This window comes from Alligator mississippiensis, chromosome 3 (assembly GCF_030867095.1).
Source record: "Alligator mississippiensis isolate rAllMis1 chromosome 3, rAllMis1, whole genome shotgun sequence".
NCBI lineage: Eukaryota > Metazoa > Chordata > Crocodylia > Alligatoridae > Alligator > Alligator mississippiensis.
This window is the reverse complement of record NC_081826.1, coordinates 289232773-289253312: the sequence shown is the minus strand read 5'-3', so window position 1 is coordinate 289253312 and position 20540 is coordinate 289232773. Positions and strand designations below refer to the sequence as shown.

The 20540-nt window shown below is 40.0% G+C and overlaps 1 protein-coding gene across 1 annotated transcript in view; it reads right to left on the bottom strand.

The window, feature by feature from the left end:
* Positions 1-20540, bottom strand: part of DYM (dymeclin) — a 374678-nt gene that overhangs the window by 212808 nt on the left and 141330 nt on the right. The window contains exons 10-11 of the mRNA XM_006259049.4: positions 7933-8115; positions 6210-6388 (exon numbers count right to left, since the gene is read on the bottom strand). Coding sequence (XP_006259111.1) covers positions 6210-6388; positions 7933-8115 — 362 coding nt within the window. The remainder of the gene's footprint in view (positions 1-6209; positions 6389-7932; positions 8116-20540) is intronic.

Sequence of the window (20540 nt, the reverse complement as noted above, 5' to 3'; positions counted from 1 at the left end):
CTTACTAAATTGATGCCAACTAAATTGTAACATACCATCACATTCTACATAAATAGATTACCTCATCTATGATTTAAATGCAATCATTTCCAGTAGAGAGAGACATGAAGTGAATGGTAGACAGCAACACTACAGAACTGCCCAAAGCAAAGAATTTTCATATCCAAGAGAAGTTGGATACTTTTTTCTGTACACTTCCTAGCTAGCACTTACCTTTCACAGTGGGGTTAACAAACCTTACTCCTGCAAGAAAACCCCAAAAAAACAAAACAACAACTCAAAATGTTCAAGATCACAAGTCATGACACCATCCCAGACATCAGTTTTGCAATGTGCTACCTACTCCATCAACAACATCATTTCCTGTAGCACACTGTGGCTACAAAGATGTTGTATTTGTTCCAGGAGAAACCATCTGATTCCAGAACAAAGCTCAATTGTTCAGACATCCATATCTGATGTCCCAGGATAAATCCTAAAAAAGTTTACGTGATAAAATACAGTTTGTCCCGAGACATCGAAAAGTGAGTCTGGAACTGGATCATTGAATCAATGGCAGAAAAGTGGCACTGCATTCAATCACTCACTATGTCCTTATTAGAAGGGTGACAAGTATACACTCAAATTCCAGGATATTTCTGCTCCGGGAGGGACAAACAAAAGCACAACTTGTCATGGGAAAATGCAATGTCTGTTCCTAGCCTGTGAGTATCCCCTTGTGGTTAGGGGTGTTAAACAAACAATTGGCTGGGATGATTTAGGACTTAAGCAGGAGCATTGGACCAGATGATTTCCTAGGGTCTCTTTCCCTGCTTTTTTTTACAACTCTATGACCCATCTCAATGTTAAATAGGATACCCTGGAGGCATTTATGGTTTTTTACTATATCAGAGGTTCATAGATGGAATCAGCTATTAGATAAAAGTGCCAAAAAGCCCCACTGAAAAACCCAATCTATACAGACACTGTGGAGCCAAGTCAAACTAACACGCTGCCTCTTCCAGTAAAGCGCAAGTTTTTTGTTTTTGTTTTTAAAGTCTGCAAGCAGCCATAGAGACAAAAAAAGATGCATTGTGTTATTAAGACTGTATGTTATATGAATAAACCTCACATAAGCAGGCTATGCTTTATTAAAAATTGCACATTATCAACCTCTATCAGAATAACCATAATTTTGAAGGGAAAACTCAATTACTGATAAAAGCAGATTAACACAAAATTAAATTCGGAAGTGATTTCAGCTTCATTACATTCTAACAGTTTAAAACATACTGAACCTATTTTTAAAAATTAACTAAAAAAAAGTTATGAGAGAGTAAAGACAGCTGCCAAAAAAAATCTCAGAGCTAAGAAATCACATAGCCTGGTCTGCCAATGATGCTTCCTGGGCAAGGAAGGGGTTTTAAAAGAAAGGGGGAAACACCAGATGTCCTAATGTGGTGAAATAAATGAAATCAAGCTTTCATTAATAAACTAGCCATTTGCCCATCAAGAATAACGGGGGCGGAGGTGGGGGGGGCTGGGATGGAGTGCCGCCACCCAATGCCCCATGCTGCTGTTGTTCTGCCTCTTGCAGGGAGCCTTGGCTTCCCCACCCCATCTGGTCCTCGGTGTGGCTTTGGAATCATGGCAGCGCTCTTCCACACTTGGAGCACTCTGATTGGCTGTTTCCATCAGCCAATCAGAGCACAAATAAAGCATTACAGACAGACAGACTTAGGCTTTTATAATATTAGAATAATAGTGTAAGACCAAAAGAGATAACTGGATTCTCTTGTCTGACCTCCCATGCATCTGAGACCCTTAATTTTCACCAAGTTACCCCCATACTGAACATTCCAAAGCATCTCTTCCAGAAAGAAATTTAATTCCGATTTAAAAATATGAAGGGAACTCATCATAACTTTTTTCCAAAAAGTAATCTTCCCTTCTGTTATAAACATGCACTTTTATTCCTGATTTGAATTTCTCCAACTTCAACTTCCAGCTGCTTCTTCTTGCTTTGTCTTTAAAGAGCCCTGATATCCAGCATTTCGTTCCCATAAAAGCATTTACTCACCGTAGTCTTCTTGCCTCTCAAGCTACTTTTTAGTAAATTTAACATATTAAGCTCTTTATGGTCTCAAACAGGCACTCATTTCAAGAGATGGAAGTTTCTGACATCTTTTCAGGAGGGAAAGCAGTACAGGAGTTTAGCCTGCAGCTTACCCCTCTCCCCTGCTCTGTGTGCCTTCCCCAGATTAGGGCCATCCTGGTCTGAGGAATTTGTGGGAAGCAGCTGCTGCTCCAGAAGTTTTTCTGAACTTTTTCCCCTCAGACCAGTTCAGAAAAAGACTGGAGTAGCAGGACAAAGGGTCCAAGCTATTCCCCAGATGAAGGGGTGGGGGGAAAGGGAGCAGCTGCTTTTTCATGCAGTGGACAAAACCCTATCCACTCCCCAGACTGGGGAGACTGGTCTGGGGAGGAGCCAGGGAGCAATGGGTGGCTGTTCATCTTCTCCCAGTCTATGGGAGAGATGGGAGCAGTGGGGTAATGCCTTCTGGGACTGGGATGACCCCAGTTTTGGAAAGCACAGGATCCTTCCCCACGAGGAGTCCCAAGACGAAGCAGCTTACAGGTGTTCTTTCCCATGGAAGAAATTCTCCAACAGGCGACAACTCCCTTGTTGAAAGAGGAAGATCCTTCCCCACAGAAAACATTTTTCCTGCAGAAGACATTTGATAAATGCCCATACACTTGTGATTTCTGTTGGGAAACTGGTGATTCTCCAGCTAGAAATTTAAAGCCTGTACATGACCTAATTTTCTCACTGCAAGGCATTTTCTTTAAGTCCTTGATTCATTTTTTGTAGCCCTTTTCTTCGCATCCTCTCCAATTTTTCAACATCCTTTTTAAATATAGACAGCATCACTTTAAGGACTATTTTAGTATCACTCATGTCATTGCTATATACAGAAGAAAAAAAAATCACCTCTCTCTTCCTAATGATTCATCCCCTGTTTACACCTCCAAAGATTGCATTAGCAATCTTTGCCACAGCATCACAGTGGGAACTTGGGAACTCATGTCGAGTTGCTTATTCATCACAACCCTTAAATGCTTTCAGAATCATGGCTTTAAGGAATACAGCTCCCTCTCCTGTAGGTACAGCCTGCACTCCTTGTTCCTACAAAAATGACTGTGCCTTTGGCTGTATTAACTGTATTTTGTTTCAACAGGCTTAGCTTACCAACTGATCTGAATTGCCCTGTATGACTGACTTATTCTCATCTTTATTTACCATTCTGCCAATCTTTGTGTCAGCTAAGAACAGCAGTAATACCACAAAAAGACACAAAGCAGCAAGAAAGAAGGGATAACAACCAGAGCCAGAGCAAGCATTTTCATTCCCTGGTGCTAAAAGAAACAACCAGCATCTTCATCAATGGTTTTGCACAACGCTTTTCAGAATCTACATCTGGAGCAGTTTCCACATATAATCCTTCAGAAAATGCAGACGTCTATAGTGTACCAAACAGAGCAATTAAAAAATATTTTTCTAAAGCCAGAGGAAATCAGGACATTTAGTGCCTGTGAAGTGGTGTCACACTGACAGCCCAGAGAACATAATGCAGTTATTAATCCACAGAAATGATCCACCAGGGTGACTACCCTAAACACTTAATCTACAGAAAGCTATAAAGTTTAGTCTTCATCACAGATTTGATTCCTGGACTCTCAGCTGATTTTGCACACAACGGTGTCTATCAGTGCTTACTTAGTTTAGCAATGTCCTTTAGCTGTCCTCTAGGGCCTGGACTGCGATCGAATTCATTTCATACAGAGCATCAAACAGCAAGATGAAGATAACCTATCACCTAGGCTGAACTTCAGCTACCCAAACGTGAAATGCTCTCTATTCTGTTACTGATCACCCAAGATGTCCAATCCCCACCCTTACAACAATGCCTATAAATAAGATTGGGGGCAGGGGGGAGAAGCTGTCATAAAAGAAACCCACCAAGTTCAGTAAGTTCCCACGCAAGAAAACTACGGGTAGCAAGTATATCTGGGCCAGCAGTGAGAAAGCAGCTAGACCAATACAGAACTCCGTCAGCCTCGCTTTGAGACCTTCACGCAGTTTTAGGCGTCTTGCTCTACTTCCAGTTATCATGAGGTGCTTGCACATGTGACGGGGGTCTAGTTCTTCGTAAATGGAAACAGTGGGTTTTTAATTATGTTGTTTAAAAACCCACCATTTCAATTTAAGGAGAACAAAATCCCCATCGCGTGTAAAAGGGTGAGGGGGCCCAATCTCCCCCCTTTTTTTTTCTCTCAGAGTCTACCTGCCTCTCCTGCAGCAGGAGGGAGGGGGGTGGGGGGAGCAGTGAGCTGCCAGCAGAGGCCTGAGCAGTCCCTGAGCTGCAGGGGACCCCAGTCCTTCCCTCCACGGAAGCAGCACCCCCAGGCGTCACCAGCCTGCTAACACTAGGTCCAGGTGGTCCTAGGGGGGCCACCACCGTGGACGGAAGCACCAGGCCCTGCGCAGCTTAGGGGCTGTGTGACCCAGCGACAGCTCATGCAGGCAGACTCTACTGAGGAAAAAAAAGTGGCGAGGAACCTGATCTTTTATTTTTCTCCCACAGCCTGCCTGCCTGCCTGAGCTGCACAGGGCCCAGTGCTTCCCTCTGCAGCAGCAGCACCCCCGGGCAGTACGCGCCTGCTAGCAGCCCACCCGGATCAGGCTCCTCACTGTGGGGAAGCCCGCCAAGCCCAAGCTTCCCCGAGCACATCAGCTTGCAGCGCCCCATGCACTGTTGCACTTTGTTACATAGCAAACTAAAATACCTTGGAGGGGTTTCATCTTTCTACATAACAAAGTCATTTAAAGCGGAATACGCCACCAAGCATGTACATCGTCGCAAAATTAAAGCAGAATATGTCGCCGAGCATGTAAATAGCAACGCCATTAAAGCGGTGGAAAAGGACAATTAAGTTTCTTTAAAAGTCAATTTTGTTGTGTGTACAAGCACCCAAGATTCAGTCAGGTTTCATTACATTAACTTGAAAATTAGCTACACACTGCAGCATGACTTAGCTTTCCATGCTAAATTTAATCAATCAGAGATAATGAAACATAGCTATCTTTATAGCAAGTATTGCAGAATACCCTGAAAAATCAACAGATCTGTGCTATAACAGATGACAAGCAGAGGGGCAAGGGTGAGAGAAGCATCCAAAGAGGATAATTCAGTGGTAATATTTTAAGATCCTGACACAAATATTGCAGCAGTTCTCACTACTGATCCTTAGAAGACAGGAAGGAGCAGCATAGAAAACCTCCCCTCCCCCCACAACCAACAAAAAAATAAAAAACACCTTTTCCCATTACTCTAGATTAAACATGTCGCTTTTATGTGTATGTACAGACTGGGCAAGTGATTCAACAGAAAAGTACAGCTGGCAATGTAAGAACAGCCACTTTGGGTGGCCAGAACCTTTTAACCTTCTGTAGCTGGACACAGGAAAATGGAAAAGCCAGTCTGGGAGTTCAAATATCGTTTTCCAATTTAAGCAGCACTGGTCTTTACATATTTCAAAAAAGAGAGAATACAAACTATCACAATTAAATAAGAACTCAACTGTACTTTGGAAGCTATTTGTAAGTTTTGATCCTTGGTCTAACAATGTATTATAAAAACGTAATGCTAATTCATCTTATCTATATTTAACAGCCAACAAATTTTTACTAGTTCACTTTGGCACTCATTAATTAGAATGAATTCTGGCAATATTAGATCTGTGTTGGCAAATGGAAGCCTAGCACACACAATTTATCTATAGAAAATACATGGGATTTTTTTTAGGTTTTGTTTTCTGCTTGAAGAAAAAAAAAAACTAGTAACCAATGGCACTACTATCTAAAATGAAGAGTAGAAGCTCATTATACCACTTTGGGCCAAAGTTACACAGACCTCCAATAACTCACTACACTAAGACATGCTTATATGTACAAAAATTATCAAGTATGTAATGATGCCTATTTTGTCATTGCAAATCTAGTCACAAGTTCAGTATAATGAAAGAAACATGATCAAGATACTAAATCATTTATACTCCACTCTTCCATGAAGGTACCTCTTCTGTATACTATATTACACTGAACACACCAAGATGCCACAGATTAAGCCCATCTGCTGAAATATTAAAGAAGCAGTACAATAACTTACAAGATTTTCCATGTCCGTGCGGGCCAACATGTATGTCCGAACATTGCTGTTCTGATGCAGTAACATGTATAAAAGGAGAGTCGCTTGATCAGATTTTTGCTGTTCGCACAAAGCTGTGTACAAACTGTTAAAATTAATCTGGAAAGCATGTGGACTTGGTGAAGGAAAAGCAGTGCTATCTGGAATAAAAAGGGCAAAAACATTAAAAAATACATTTAATCACCCAGTTATGTTTGTTTTACAAGCACTTAAGTAGTGCTTGAACAGGCACCACAGTACGGACAGGAGCTGTGCACAACATTTATCTGCAGAAGCCATGACAACCATCCTTGATTTAACTTTTACACATACTTAAATCTCAACCCCAAACTCATTCAATTATTGCATCAGGAAGGTACAATTACTCTCCCGAATAAGAACTGGTAAACTTCCTTCCCCAAGTTTGCCTTCTTTGCTCCTCCTGCCTTCCTCACAAGGCATCCCTGGACTAAGCAGTCTTAAGCTTCGGTCCCCAATTCAATTCCGCAGAGATTCAACCCAATTCAGTGATCAAACCTCTGAATCCGAACCAAATCACAGGACCCTTTAAATCTCTCTGAATTGAATCAGAACCCTCTGAATCGATTTGGAGAGATCTGGTGATTTGGATATGGGCACAGCTTTAAAATATTTTTTCTACATACCTCTAGGTAGCAGGGGCTTGTGAGTGCTGCGATACTGGGGTGTATAGAGCATCCCACAGGAGCACAGGGGGCTCCCCAGTGCATTTTGCAGCAGACCCAGAAGTGGACCAGAAGCACTTCCAGTCCACTTCCGGGTCTGCCAGGGAGTGCACTGGGCGCCCCCCCCACCCCTCCAGCTTAGCAACTGATGCCTCCTGGGGGGCACATGCAGGGTCCCCCCATGGCCGATCACTGAGCTGCGGGGGGTGTGGAGGGAGGGCACAGAGCCTCCCCGCCCCACACTGCGTGCTCCCCGGCAGACCTGGAAGTAGACTGGAAATACTTCCAGTCCACTTCTGAGTTTGCCACCGAGCATGTGGAGGGCACCCCACACTTCTGAGAGACACTCCATGCGTCCCAGTCTCACAGCGTTCAGGAGCTGCACTGGTACCTCGAGGTATGTAGAAAAAAACTTTTAAAGCTGTGCCTGTGTCCAAATCGCTGATTCTCCGAATCAGTGCTGAATCTTCAGATTCAGCCGAAACAAAAGCAGGGACAGTGATCCAAATCAATTAATCTGATCACTATCCCTGATTCGGGCTGAATTCAAATCCGAATCAAATAGGGCCTGCTTCGCATACCCCTAACGTTTACTAAATGTGTAAAATTAATCAACTCAGAATGGTGTAAGCAATCCATGGCTTCTAATACTTATGGAGTTCCTACCATCAATAGGATCCTTCTGGCTCTGATGCCTTCCCATTTCACATTGCTTTATGAAGTTAGAGAGAGCTTTGCAGAAATCCTGGATATGCTGCAGGAAAGCAAGCTATGAAACTCCCTAACAAGTGAATGGTACAGTGCCATTCTACATCTAAATACTCTCTGCCTGTCAAGAGTTTCGGTCTGAGAAAATCAAGTTCAAGAATTTCTCCTATGGACCTCAAGGAGCGGGATTCTATTATAGCATATGTTGGAAGGGGCAACATTTTAAATAGTCAGGACAAAACAATAGCATATTTATTTCACGTCATTCTAAAAAATTAAGAAAAGGTACCAACCTTGTGTGTTCTTGAAAGACATAATAGCTTGCTTGTATGGATTTGGTGAATCTGGTGCATCAGTCAAATTAGCTAGCACAAGCAGTAGCAGAAGGCTTTGATTTGCTAGAGGTGAGGACTGTTCCTGTTGTGGTGTTGGTTTACTTCCCACACCACCCAATGTGAACACCGTCCACAAGCCAGCTAAAGAAGGATCAAAAAGAGGAGACAGTATTACAACACATACATAATACAATTTTAGGGTCCATTGGTATGTCTATAGCATAACAGAGGAGTACTCAGACACAGCACTGAGAAGTAATTACATAGCAAGGTTTTGAAGGAGTGGAGATTAAAACTGAGATAACAGGACATAAAGCCACTGAAGGGATTCAAGAACAGGAGACTGATTTGGTTGGTGCACTGGAAAAGGAAATGGCATTTGTATAATGCGGCAGCAAGCAGCAAAATCAACTTTAAAACATGCATCTAGTCCATTAAGAAATTTTAAAAACATTGCATATTTTAAGCATAACACATTTCAGGAAAAGCACCAAAGAATTTCTAGTACTTTCAAAACTTTAATATTAGATATAGAGGATACTATGACTATGCAGTCAGTTTTAGGTGGATGTCATGTCTTTGTGTTGGATAAGACAAACCTGAGAGTAGTTAACTTCAATTTTGTGTTTTAATTGGATCCATGATTTGATTTTTAGTTTCCTAGAGAAGACTATAAATGACAAACTTGAGTAGTCCTAATACTTCAGTACGAGACACTTTTGCTGCCTTAAGACTTTTCTAATGAATGGACTGTACAGCTATTTTAAAAGATAGAAACTAGGTTGCCTATAGCCACTATGCTTCACGTACACTATTTACTAGTGATACTACTAGGAAGTAGTCACCCTGATTGGTGCCCTCTAAAGAACTGATAGCTTTCAGTTTTGATCCTTCTCTACAAAAAACAGTAGTTAATTTAAGAAAAATCACACTAATGCTATGCTATTGTTTCACAAGAACTACCACAAAGACGACAAAAGAAACTGTTCTTTCCTGTTGTAGAGGGCAGGGCACGTGGCAATGGGCTAAAAGTGCAGCAGAACAGCTTTACAACTTATCTCAGGAAAACAAATCCTAACTACATTAACAGCAAGACAACAAACAAGCTGCCTGGGAAAGTTGTGGAATCTCATTCATCGGAGACTTCCAAGAGGTTGGATTAGCATCTATCTAGGTTGGTTTAAGAAGAGCAGATCCTGCATCTGTACAGAGAGCTGGAGTAGACGTCATGTGAGGTCCCTTCCAGCTCTATGACATTACCCACAAGACAAGCAGTAAGAAGAGCTGAACATCCATCCTAATTTTAAGGACTGTGTAAGATGTTTGTACAAGAAATTAATTACACAATTACCAACTAATCTAAACACATATTTAAAACATTAGAAACTGATTCTGTCTGAAACAAGTTAACTGTATCATGTACCTGAAGACTTCACATACCATATTTTCTTACATGCAAAACATTCTGGAATATAATATGCTTCTTGTTTTTTAAAAGCAAAATGAAGGGGCAGGGAAAGACCTTTCCCTGCAGTAAATAACTGAATAGCAGTAGCTAAGGAGCCTGCTCACTGTTCTGCTCCCTACAGATTTTACTTTTGGCTTCCCACAGTAAGGTGTAAAACCTGCTCTTACTTGAATATAATGCATACTCCAATTTCCAGAAGCTGTTTTTTGTGGGAAAGGTGTGTTGCGTACAAGAAAATACAGTAGCAAAGACAGAATGAAGGCTCAGTGTTCAACCTAAGTTTTCATGTTACTTAAGCTTTGATGCTTAAGTCTGAAATCTTAGCTTCATGGGTTTTAGTTTTCTGCAGAAAGTTAGTTGTGACGGTTTAATACTTGAAATGCCTCCTTATAATAGTGCGGGAAGCAGAGTTGATCAGCTACACGCCTTTTTAGCACTTAATACATGTCTTAGCATACCCGTATTTCAGCATACAGCAAAACAGAAATTGACCATGTCGTCATAAGGTTTCAGGCTACTTTATCAGCATGATCTTGAAATTCATGGCTGCCAGCCATGCAACAAATAATTCTACCATGAAATACTACATTAGTCACAACATGGAAACTAAGAATTTAAAATAAAATACATTATATAATTTTCTAATTTAAAGAAAGCATTTACATTTACATAGATGTACAGGATACAAAAGTCTATAACAAGCCTTCTGAACTTAAAGCAGAAGTATGCCCTAGTCAATAAAAATAGCTTAAACTATCAATTGGCTTTGCAAAAAAACCCTTCATTAACCAAAATGGCATTTTTCTTTAAAAAAAAAAAAAATACATTCAGATTCAGTAATAAATTAACACTCACTTCTTCAGTTGCAAGCTAATTATTCCATTGCCAAAGGCAAGGGAAATAATGCCATTCAGAGCTAATTAGCTTGAAGGAGTCCCCGTAACAAAGAGCGTTGTAATTAGAACCTTCTTAACTACATTTCATGTTACATTAATAATCCTTTATCAGCAAGTTTTTGATCAGTTGTCCCAAAATCAGAACAATGTGGTTTAATAAAAATGCTGTACAACATCAACAGTGAAGTGGGTTTTTAACTCATGGTAGAGCCATCCAGAAATGCAATTTGGCTGGACACATTTTGCAAAGGGCACTAAAAAACTGAAATAACCATCTATTTTTATCTTTACTTATTAACTGAATTTAAGTATAGCACATTTTCTCCACTTTAAGCCACAGCTTTGTTAAGTAGTCGGTGTTCTCAGCTAAAACAAGCATTTTTTATTTTCCAGCAACCTAACCATAGCTGGTATCTGCCTTTATACTACCTTCCTTTTGTACTGAAAGAGAAGGAGGCACATAGGTCTGTACACTGCCTAGCAATTTGTAACCATAACCATCCACCATGGAGAATGAAATAATGATATCCATGAGGATTCTAAACATTAACGTATGACCAAATATCCTCCTGAAGCTCTCTCTCTTTTGGTAAAATTATGTCTCTAGAACAGCACTATAATCCTAAAAGAAATTAACATTCATTTCAGGTCCAAGGGGCAACTTAAAATTTTGGCACTGACTGTTACGAGGAGGTATCCCTGTGATTCTCCAAGCCAACAGTCTTAAACAACACATTTCTTCCTGATTAAAGAACTCAAATTAAAAGCACTGAAATGAGCAGCTAATCAAAAATAGATCAGTGAGGTTGGAAAAGCCAACAAGATAGCCACCCAAGCTTAAATACAAGAACATAAACACTTCGAGGTTCACACCAAGACTGCATATGCACATTTGAATGATCTGAGAGAATTCTCCCAAGTTTGTTTTCCTGGCAGAAAAAAAATTACCTGGAGATGCCTGAACAGATGTCAGGACAGCCAGCTTACAATGCAGACATTGTACAGTCAGGGGGACCCTGGGCACACATCTCAGCATGCTCTGCAAGCTCCCTAAGTCTACCTGGAGACAGATAGCAAAAATGTACAGGTAGTGCTGACTGGCTGACCCAGACTGCTCAGGGTTGGCTTGCGTCTCCCTGCAGCACAATATGGGGATTGTGAAGGGAGCATGTTCTGTTCTACTTGGCTGGAGTAGCAGAATCCAGTAAGCAACACATTGTTTCCCAAGGGGGAGGGGCCAGAACTAAACACCCTAGGAATGTTCAGTGGCTTTTCTCAGAAGAGAATGCACATAGACATTCACTTCCTTAGGAGAAACTCTCCTGGGAGTGATTTAACCCTGGTTGTTCCCAAGTAATTTTTCTCCTGGACTGGCCATTCTTGCTCTGGGATAAAAATCCTGAGCATCTGTAAACTTACAGTTTCTCCTAGGAGAGCAGCAGCTATGTTGACCATGGTTGTCAAAACAATTTAAAATGGAAGGGTTCCATACTGACCTATAAGCTGTCAAGAGGATGTGCTTGCTATATGTAACACCACATCTATGATGAAGCTTACATTGTAAGAACAATGATGGATTAGATGTGCTGCTCAAAGATTTTTATATTCACAAATTATGTTTATATTTAAATATGTGGTCACATCTACTTTCTGAAGTTAACAGTCCCTAAAAGTGAAAATAATATAATATGTAAGGTTACCTTCTTTATCATCTACTCATTGACCTATGATATGCAAACACTTTCTTTAAGGTTAGCAAACGTGTGAACTTTTTAAATTATTTTGATAAACAGTATGATTTTTTTATAAAAGTTGTTGAGGCTGAAGATATACCTGTAACTTAGGGTAGACATATAAAAAAAATGGTTATAGCTACCCCCAAAACACACTGAAGAAGTTCAGAACTAATACTACATTTCAAATAAATGCATTAAAAAGATGCAGACATCCAAAATTAAGGAACCAAGTCAACCTTAACTCTGCCGTTTTCAACACCATGAGAGAGAGAGTGTGAGAAATTGAATGCGTTTTAATCTGATATAGTAATCATAATTATTTATTAATCATGACTGCACTGCTATTGCATGACATCATTATAGCATGGAGTAAATGTCTGGATGTTTTACCATTTAATATTTGGATTTCTTTCAAATTTAATCTTCATTTTCTATCTGCTCCTATTCTCCTTTTAGTTGTTTTGTGAATATACAAATTGTGAAAGGATTAGATAAAAGTTTTCTTAAACCTGGCTGCATCACAGAATTTGATAAACAATAGCTGTGACTCAAAATAATTAATTTTAAAGGTGCAGCTTGATCAGTTTCCAAAAATCAAAGAAACAAGGGGAAAGCAGGGCTGGAAGGGACCTCATGAGTTCATCTAGTCCACCCCACTGCTCAAGGCAGGATCATTCCTGGCTAAATTATCCCAGCCAAGTGTCTATCTAACCTCCTCCAAAAGAGTTCCAGGAATGGAGACTGCACAATTTCTCTAGGTTAACTGTTCCAACATTCAACCACCCTCATAGTCAGGAAGTTCTTCCTAATCTTCAACTTAAATTTCTCCTGCTGCAGTTTGAGGCTATTGCTCCTAGTCCTATCCCCTACAGCCACAAAAAAAAGTCTATCGCCATTCTCTTTATAACCACCCTCAGGTATTTTAAAATATCAAATCTTCTACAGACTAAAAAATCTTAGTTCTTTCAGCCTTTCTTAAGGCATGTGTCTCATTATGTGCTGATTCTGCCCACAATAGGAAGACTCTTGAGTGATGACCTGAGAGGTGCTCCATTTTCCTACATTTCTATATTTTTAACCTCTAAAATGTCTTTCTTGCTGAGGATTTCATACTGGCTATCACAAAGTCTTTGGTTTAGTTATCCCAGCAGTCCATAACAAATCTCCAGCCAAAAACAATTCATCTCTTAATGTCTCTCTCTCTCACATGCATAGACACATACATATGTCTATGTCCTTTATTTCTATACATGCTCTGGTGTCATATATGATATTTGTAATAAATTTTAACTTGTAAATCTTAAAATATCATTCTATTGATTTACACTACAGAAAAGTGCTACACCTTTTTTTCATCTTTACCTACGTATCATTTGCCAACTTCTATGAAAACATTTTATTCTGGCAAAAACAAATAAGATTCTGAACAACAGAATCATTTTTAACCTTAAAACAACCAAGAAGATTCTTCCTGCCCTCTCTCTCTTCTCCTGTTCTTTTTGTCTACTGTCAGGCAGACCACGTAATCAAATGCTGATATCTGGCTCTGTTCCAAACCTTCAGGTAGCCACTGGGCTTATATCCAAAATATTGACCAGCATTTTACTTAAAAACCCAACAAGGTCATTTCCTCTGATCTTCTTGGGAGATAGTAAAATCCTGGCATTATTGCTTCAATTCCCGTCTTCTAGGCCATTGATTTTCTGTAATAAGATCATTTGAATCTGTTTCTCTATGTGGTTATTCTTTTAATAGAGTGGGTAGAAACCCTTCTTTTGGATACAGGGTATATTTGTTCAGCAGGGAATTTCAGGGCTTTTATGAGCTGATTGAAAACATTTTCCACAGCAATGAAAACAAGCTTCAGATTTTAATTTAGCTTGGCAGTTTACAGAACAGCATCAAATGAGTAAATTGAGATTTTATGACAAGTTCATCAAAAGCAACCTCTATTCACTACCCTCAATTCCTTAACATAAGCAGAAAATTACAGAAATCCAAAACTAAAGATCTAACTTTCCATTGTCAAAGGACAATAGGATATATCTGCACAAGTTCATGTTTGTACCTTTACTGGAATAAATATAAAAATCATTGCACACATTCAGATTTTCATGTGATTAAATTAATAGGATGTTTAAGGGTGTTTATTTCTAAAGGAAAGATTTGATTTTTGAAAGAAAATAATTCATTCTTACAATATACTCTATTAATTTCATTTTATCCAACTTGCTCGTTAGCACTATACATTTTATACACAGAAGATATCTCCCAAAAATCAACAGCCTCATGACAACAGCTTTATTGAGTTTGGAGTTTTTCCTGGAAAACTTGTTAAAGTACTCATGCTAATGCTCTATGAATAACTGTCATCTACTTCATGACCTTTAGTTCACAAGAATATAAATAAAATTATTTCTGAGCCTTCATCCTGAAATCAAAGATGGACCAATACCAATTCCTTATATCATAGATATTTCATGTTTCTGACTGGGAAGCAGTAGAGAGAAAAGGATTTTTATATTTTTTAGATTATTTTTCCCCTGGTAGCTGCAAAAAGCTAGTCACATTCCAATATTTAAACACTACAATCAAGATCAAAGATTTTTAAAAAAAATCAAGCCATTTTTCTTTAAATTGATTATCCATCATTATAAGTCTAAACTTAAACATTTCATTTTAATTAATGCTGACATAACATTTTTCATTTCCTCATTTCTCTCACAACTAAAGCTATATCTTTCCAGCAGGCTCACCTCAATCCTACATATTCTCCATTCTGACATGGAATTTATTGATTCTTCAAATCTCACAGAAGTGCTAACTGCTGGCCATTGAGACTTTTCCTGCAGATCTTCCATTAGTGCCTTGCATGAAGCAGATTTATTTGGCAGCTGCAGGCTACTTTATGGCTGAAGAAGAGGTAAGAATATTCCAGGAGGTAAAGCCTAGAAATTTCTTGTTGATTTGTTTTGCTCTCGTGACCCTTGCTACCAATCAGGCAGTACAAAAACCCAAACTAACTTACAGTTTGGACCATGACGACAACAACAAATGAATGCATTTCCGGTAGCAGGAGTCTGTTAAGGTCAGGCCTTGGCTCCATGCTTTGGCTTCCAATTCTGTAATACTGTGAGAATATAGAGCATTGTTTGGTGCTACATACTGAAAAAAATTGATTAGTAAGAGCTAAAGCACAGAAGAACTTCCTCAAACGTCCATCTACTGCTATCAAGTTCTGCTTCCTCCAAGAACAAAGTTCTTAAAAATCATTTGAACTAATTTTTCAAGTTTATTATATCTGCAAACTCCAGCTAGCATACCGTATTTCTTAAGTCAGGTCAATGTTTCTTACATTGTGGTCTGAGCACTGTCTGGTGATCCGCAGAGAGCTGGCTGTTCATGATGTTCTGGCTCTCATCCTCGTTTCCAGTTGCTACACTGTGCTAAGCAGGTAAAAATACATAAACACTTCCCTAATATTAATTTTCTACATAAGCAATTTCTCTTAAGTTTAGAGAAACTGCCATGAGAAAGCTATGTGATAATGAATGTAAAGGACAAAGTGGTTTATGGAATTGTAAATGAGACAGGAGGTACTCACTGTATCAAGATTTAGCATACAACAGAGAAATATGAGGATCCCTGTTTTAAGTCAAAGCTCAATGTTTATACCTTCCAGCCTTATTTTAAAGGCCCTGACCCAGACTTTAAAGACAAAAATAAAGTTAGAATTAGGAAGTTCTGTCTCGTTTTTTAAAAGAACTTGGACACTGGTTTTGCAATCTAATCTATTTAAGGAATCCTGACCCAAGTCCTTGGAAGACTCTATATAGAGAGCACCAGGAAAAACTGAAATAAAGAAAGCATAGGGTAAATTTTAACTGGATAGAGCGATTAAGTCAAAAGCTTTCATTCTCAAAACTATCTTAATGATCTTTGTGAGTTTAACACATCAGACATATTATGGATATGGATAAATCACTTCACCAACCAATAAAATTAAAAACACCACCATAGAAGTTTGTACAGAAGAGATTATATCCTTTGAACATTAGAATCTTTTCAGACAGTGAAATCATAAAACTTAGAGTAACAATATAGTTTTCTTAAATATTTAGTACATTATATCTGTCTGACTAGTAGATAACGGTTTTAATAAAACGTATCTTTACAGTCTGACACTATCTGGCAGTATGGTAGTACAGTACAAATAATAAGAACAGAATTCCTCATTTTCAGGAGTATTTCACATGCTCTGTGCAATCATAAGGGCTAGCTAATCCACTGGCTGGCGTTATGCTAAAATAATTAACCAAAGCTAGCTTGCAACACAGAAGGAATGACATTTTAAAACTAATTATGAAAGACTAGTTTCTTGGCAACATAGAGTCTGGCAAAATAAGTTCAGTTTTTAAATACTTGTAGACTGGCTTACTTTTAAGACATCAGCACAGCATGACAAAAATTCATGCAAGGGAGCTATTGAATCTAAAGAAATGTGCACAGTGTTTTTAATGTTCTGAGATAACAGCTATATAACAGCCAATCTGTCTTGAAATTCAATGATAAAAACAAAGTAAATCTGCAATAGCTGTAAGTGTATGGCCAATGGAAGCAGTTACTGGAACCCAATCAAACTATTTATTCCTAAATCCAAAGCATTGTGCAATATTTTAGAGACATAATTATCATGAACTTTACTAGGAGATTCCCATAGACTTTAATAATGGTGGTACAATAACACTGGAGAAAGAATCCTATGATGATAAACTGATTTTAAAAGAAATCTTACTTTTAATTCCTACTCAGGAAAATATATTTTTTTTAAAAACCAAGTTTGTTTCTTCCTTCTTATGGAATTAGTATGATATATCCAAGAATACTGGATTATGAACAAATATAGGACTGAGTACAGGACTTCTTTTCTGTTTGTTTGTTTGTTTGTTTGGGTTTTTTTACACCAAAGATTATTCAAACTTGGTTCAAAGTTATTTAACACAGTAATACCTTTCCCAAGCAGACAAGTGCCACCTCACTGCTGCCAAAGGAAACAGAAGCTAAAAACTTCTACTAGGTCAAATTATGAAGTCAGAAATCTACTGACTGCCTACACTTTGATCCTAGCTTTTCCAGCACAAGAAAGGGGATCCAACTCCTGCTAGTTTCCCTCTTGCCTCAATGGTGCCCAAGTAAAACAATGGAGAAGCAGTACAAGAAAGCTTTGAGGAATAGCAGAGGCACTAGAGCTTTCTGAAAAGTTAACAGAGAATCAATTTACATTTATTTTGCAATTAATCATCCTTCTCTCCATCAAAGGAGACAGAAAATTCGACTCTCTTCATCCCCCCGCCCCCACAATGACTGTTCATGTAGTACAGATACAGCATTTCCCTGAACAAGCAGCTCTCTCAATCTCTGGGCATATTATCTCCAAAAATGGTGTTACCAAGAAGGATAAATGGGGTCAGGTGTGGATGAGGCTGTGATGCCATTAACATATTAAAGAAGCAGATTTTCAGGAAACGGATCATGGAGGTGAGATAAATGCAAAAGACATATTAAGTCATTGTGTTCATCTCCTTCCCAAAGAAAAGCGTTCCCTACAGCATGTTCACTAACTTTGAGCGACTAACAATGGAACTTGAACTACATCCTCTGTTTAATCTAACAAACCTTGATGTTAGGAATTTTTCCTCTATATCTGGCCTAAATTTTACTTTGCTCAAATCTGTAGCGGAGCCGGGAGTCAAAGTCCACTATTAGCGACCACCCAGAGAGGAAGTCCTCTACAGTTCATCTGCCACACCTTTGATGTTAAAAGAAAAAGGGGAGGGTCCAGTGGAATAAGGTCATTTCCTCTCTCATCAGGTCTACTCACATCACAATGAGCCGGCGGCCTGGGGCTCCACCTCCCCTACACCCCATCCAGGTGCTAACCATGATGTTGTTCAGGAAACAATCAAGGAGCATTATTCCTTGACTCCTATGAAATAGTGCTGGCAAAACAGTCTTACGAAAATAATCCAGAACGTATAAATAATCAAACAAGTAGAGTCAGACTCTCCAGACATGAACTCAAAATTACAGCCCCCCTGGCCATTCACAAAATGGCAACATAAATCTTAATAAAGGCTTTAGCCATAGTTCTTGGTAGGGATAAGCCCCTACTGGCTATTGGAGTCAGGATGCTTGAGGCTTCATCCCTCTAGGGCTGGTGGCAAGACTCATACCCTGTGCCCCACAGGACAGGCTTCTTGGTTGCTTCCCCAACACCAGGTCCTGCTGCCTCGCTTTACCTCTTGATCTCAGGTCCTGTTCTGGCTTCTCAGTCTTTATGATGTCAGCTCGCATGCGTCCTTCAAGCCGAAAGGAGCAGGAGCTTATGAATTGTTGCAGCGGTGCTGTCGTACTACCACCTCCAGAGTAGGCAGCGTACCTCCAGGTAAGTTTCCCGGGCACTCAGCCTGTGTCAGGGCAGTTTATGAACTGTGGCTTCCAGCCACAACTAAAGCTCCACGGGCTGGAGTCTCAGACCACAAACTTCATACATTTATTCTGATAGGTGGCTGTCTCCTTGTAATACCATAAAACAGTCCAAACCCCTCCTTCCTTGCTTGGCATTTACACCATAAAATCATTACGTTTACAGTCTGTCGCAAGGCTGACAAAACAGATACCAAGTCTTAGACTTAAAAAATGCAAATTTTAAGAAGCTCAGGTCGCTAGTAGAGAATGTTATGAGAGAACAAGGACCACAGGTAAAGGGAGCATGAGAAGAATGGTCATTTCTTAACAACACAATCCTTAATGCTCAGAGAAAATCCATGCCCTTACAGAGAAAAAGTAGCAGAAGGGTCAAAAAAACCCTCTTGGCTAAGCAGGGAAGTTGCAGCCCTCCTACAGAAAAAGAAAGAGACATACAAACAATGGAAGCTTGGGACAGCCTCTAAGGAAGACTACTTGACAACGGCCTGCACTTGTAGAAACCAGATTATGCAAGCTAAAGCAGAAACCAAACTAAAACTAGCTACAATAATCAAGGACAGCAAGAAGTCCTTCTTTAGCTACATAGGGAGTAAAAGAAAAACTAATGGGAGTGTTGGGCCACTGCTCAATGCCTCAGGATACCTGGTCACTACCACTCGGGGGGAAAAAACAGAACTCCTAAATGATTATGCCTTGGTCTTTCACAAGACCAAGGGGAATAACACACCAGGTAGGGCACTGAACAAGCAGGATGGGATTGACACCATTCCCACCATTGCCACAGAACTGGAGTACCATCGGTTAAAGAAATTAGACGTATATAAATCAGCAGGACTGGATGAACTACATCCAAGAATGCTGCAAGAGTTGGCTGAAGTAATCGCAGAGCCCCTGGCAAAGGTCTTTCAGAAATCATGGGCGCCTGGAGAAATCCCAAAGGACTGGAAGAGGGTAAATGTTGTGCCCATCTTCAAGAAGGGGAAGCGTGAGGACCCAGGAAACTACAGGCCAATTAGCTTAACTTCTATTCCAGGGAAAATCCTAGAAACATTCAAAGAGGCTGTATGTGACAAACTTGCAGAAGGCATGACACTGAATGACAGCCAGCATGGATTCATCACGGGCAGGTCTTGTCTGATCAACTTCGTTTCTGTCTATGGTCAGGTGACTCGTCATCTGGATGAGAGAAAAGCGGTTGACATCATATACCTTGACTTCCAGAAAACCTTTGACCTGGTATCCTACAAGGTACTGATCAGAAAACTGGAAGATATTGGGCTCAACTGCAGGCCAGTCCAGTGGGTGTGAAACTGGTTGCGGAGTAGGACACAGAGTCCTGGATCAGTGTCGTTCTGCTCAGATGTGGGCAGCAACATACCCCAGGGGTCGGTACTTGGCCCAGTGCTGTTCAATATCTTCATCAACGACCTGGATGAGGGGGTGAAATGCCCACTGGCCAAGTTCGTGGACGACACCAAGATATGGGGTTGTGTGGACACACCTGCAGATAGGCTAGCCCAATAGACCTAGACAGGCTGGCATGTTGGGCAGAACAGAACCAGATGAGATTCAACATAGAGGAATGCAAAGTGCTGTATTTGGGAAGGAAGAACCCCCAGCACACCTGCAGGCTGGGCATCGCTAACCTGACCAGCACTACAAATGAAAGGGATCTGGCGGTAACAACAGATTCCAGAATGAATATGAGCCTGCAATGTGATGCAGAAACTGCTAGGACCAATAAAACTCTGCATACATCAATCGAAGCATCTCCAGTAAAACCAAATAAGTGATTCTCCCGCTCTACTCAACATTGGTACAGCTGCAGCTGGAGTATTGTGTCCAGTTCTGGGTGCCGCACTTCAACAAGGACATGCTAAAGCTCAAGAGGGTCCAGAGAAGAGCCACCTATATGATCAGGGACTTGCACAGAAAGCCATACGAGGAGAGGCTGAGGGATCTCAGACTCTTCAGCCT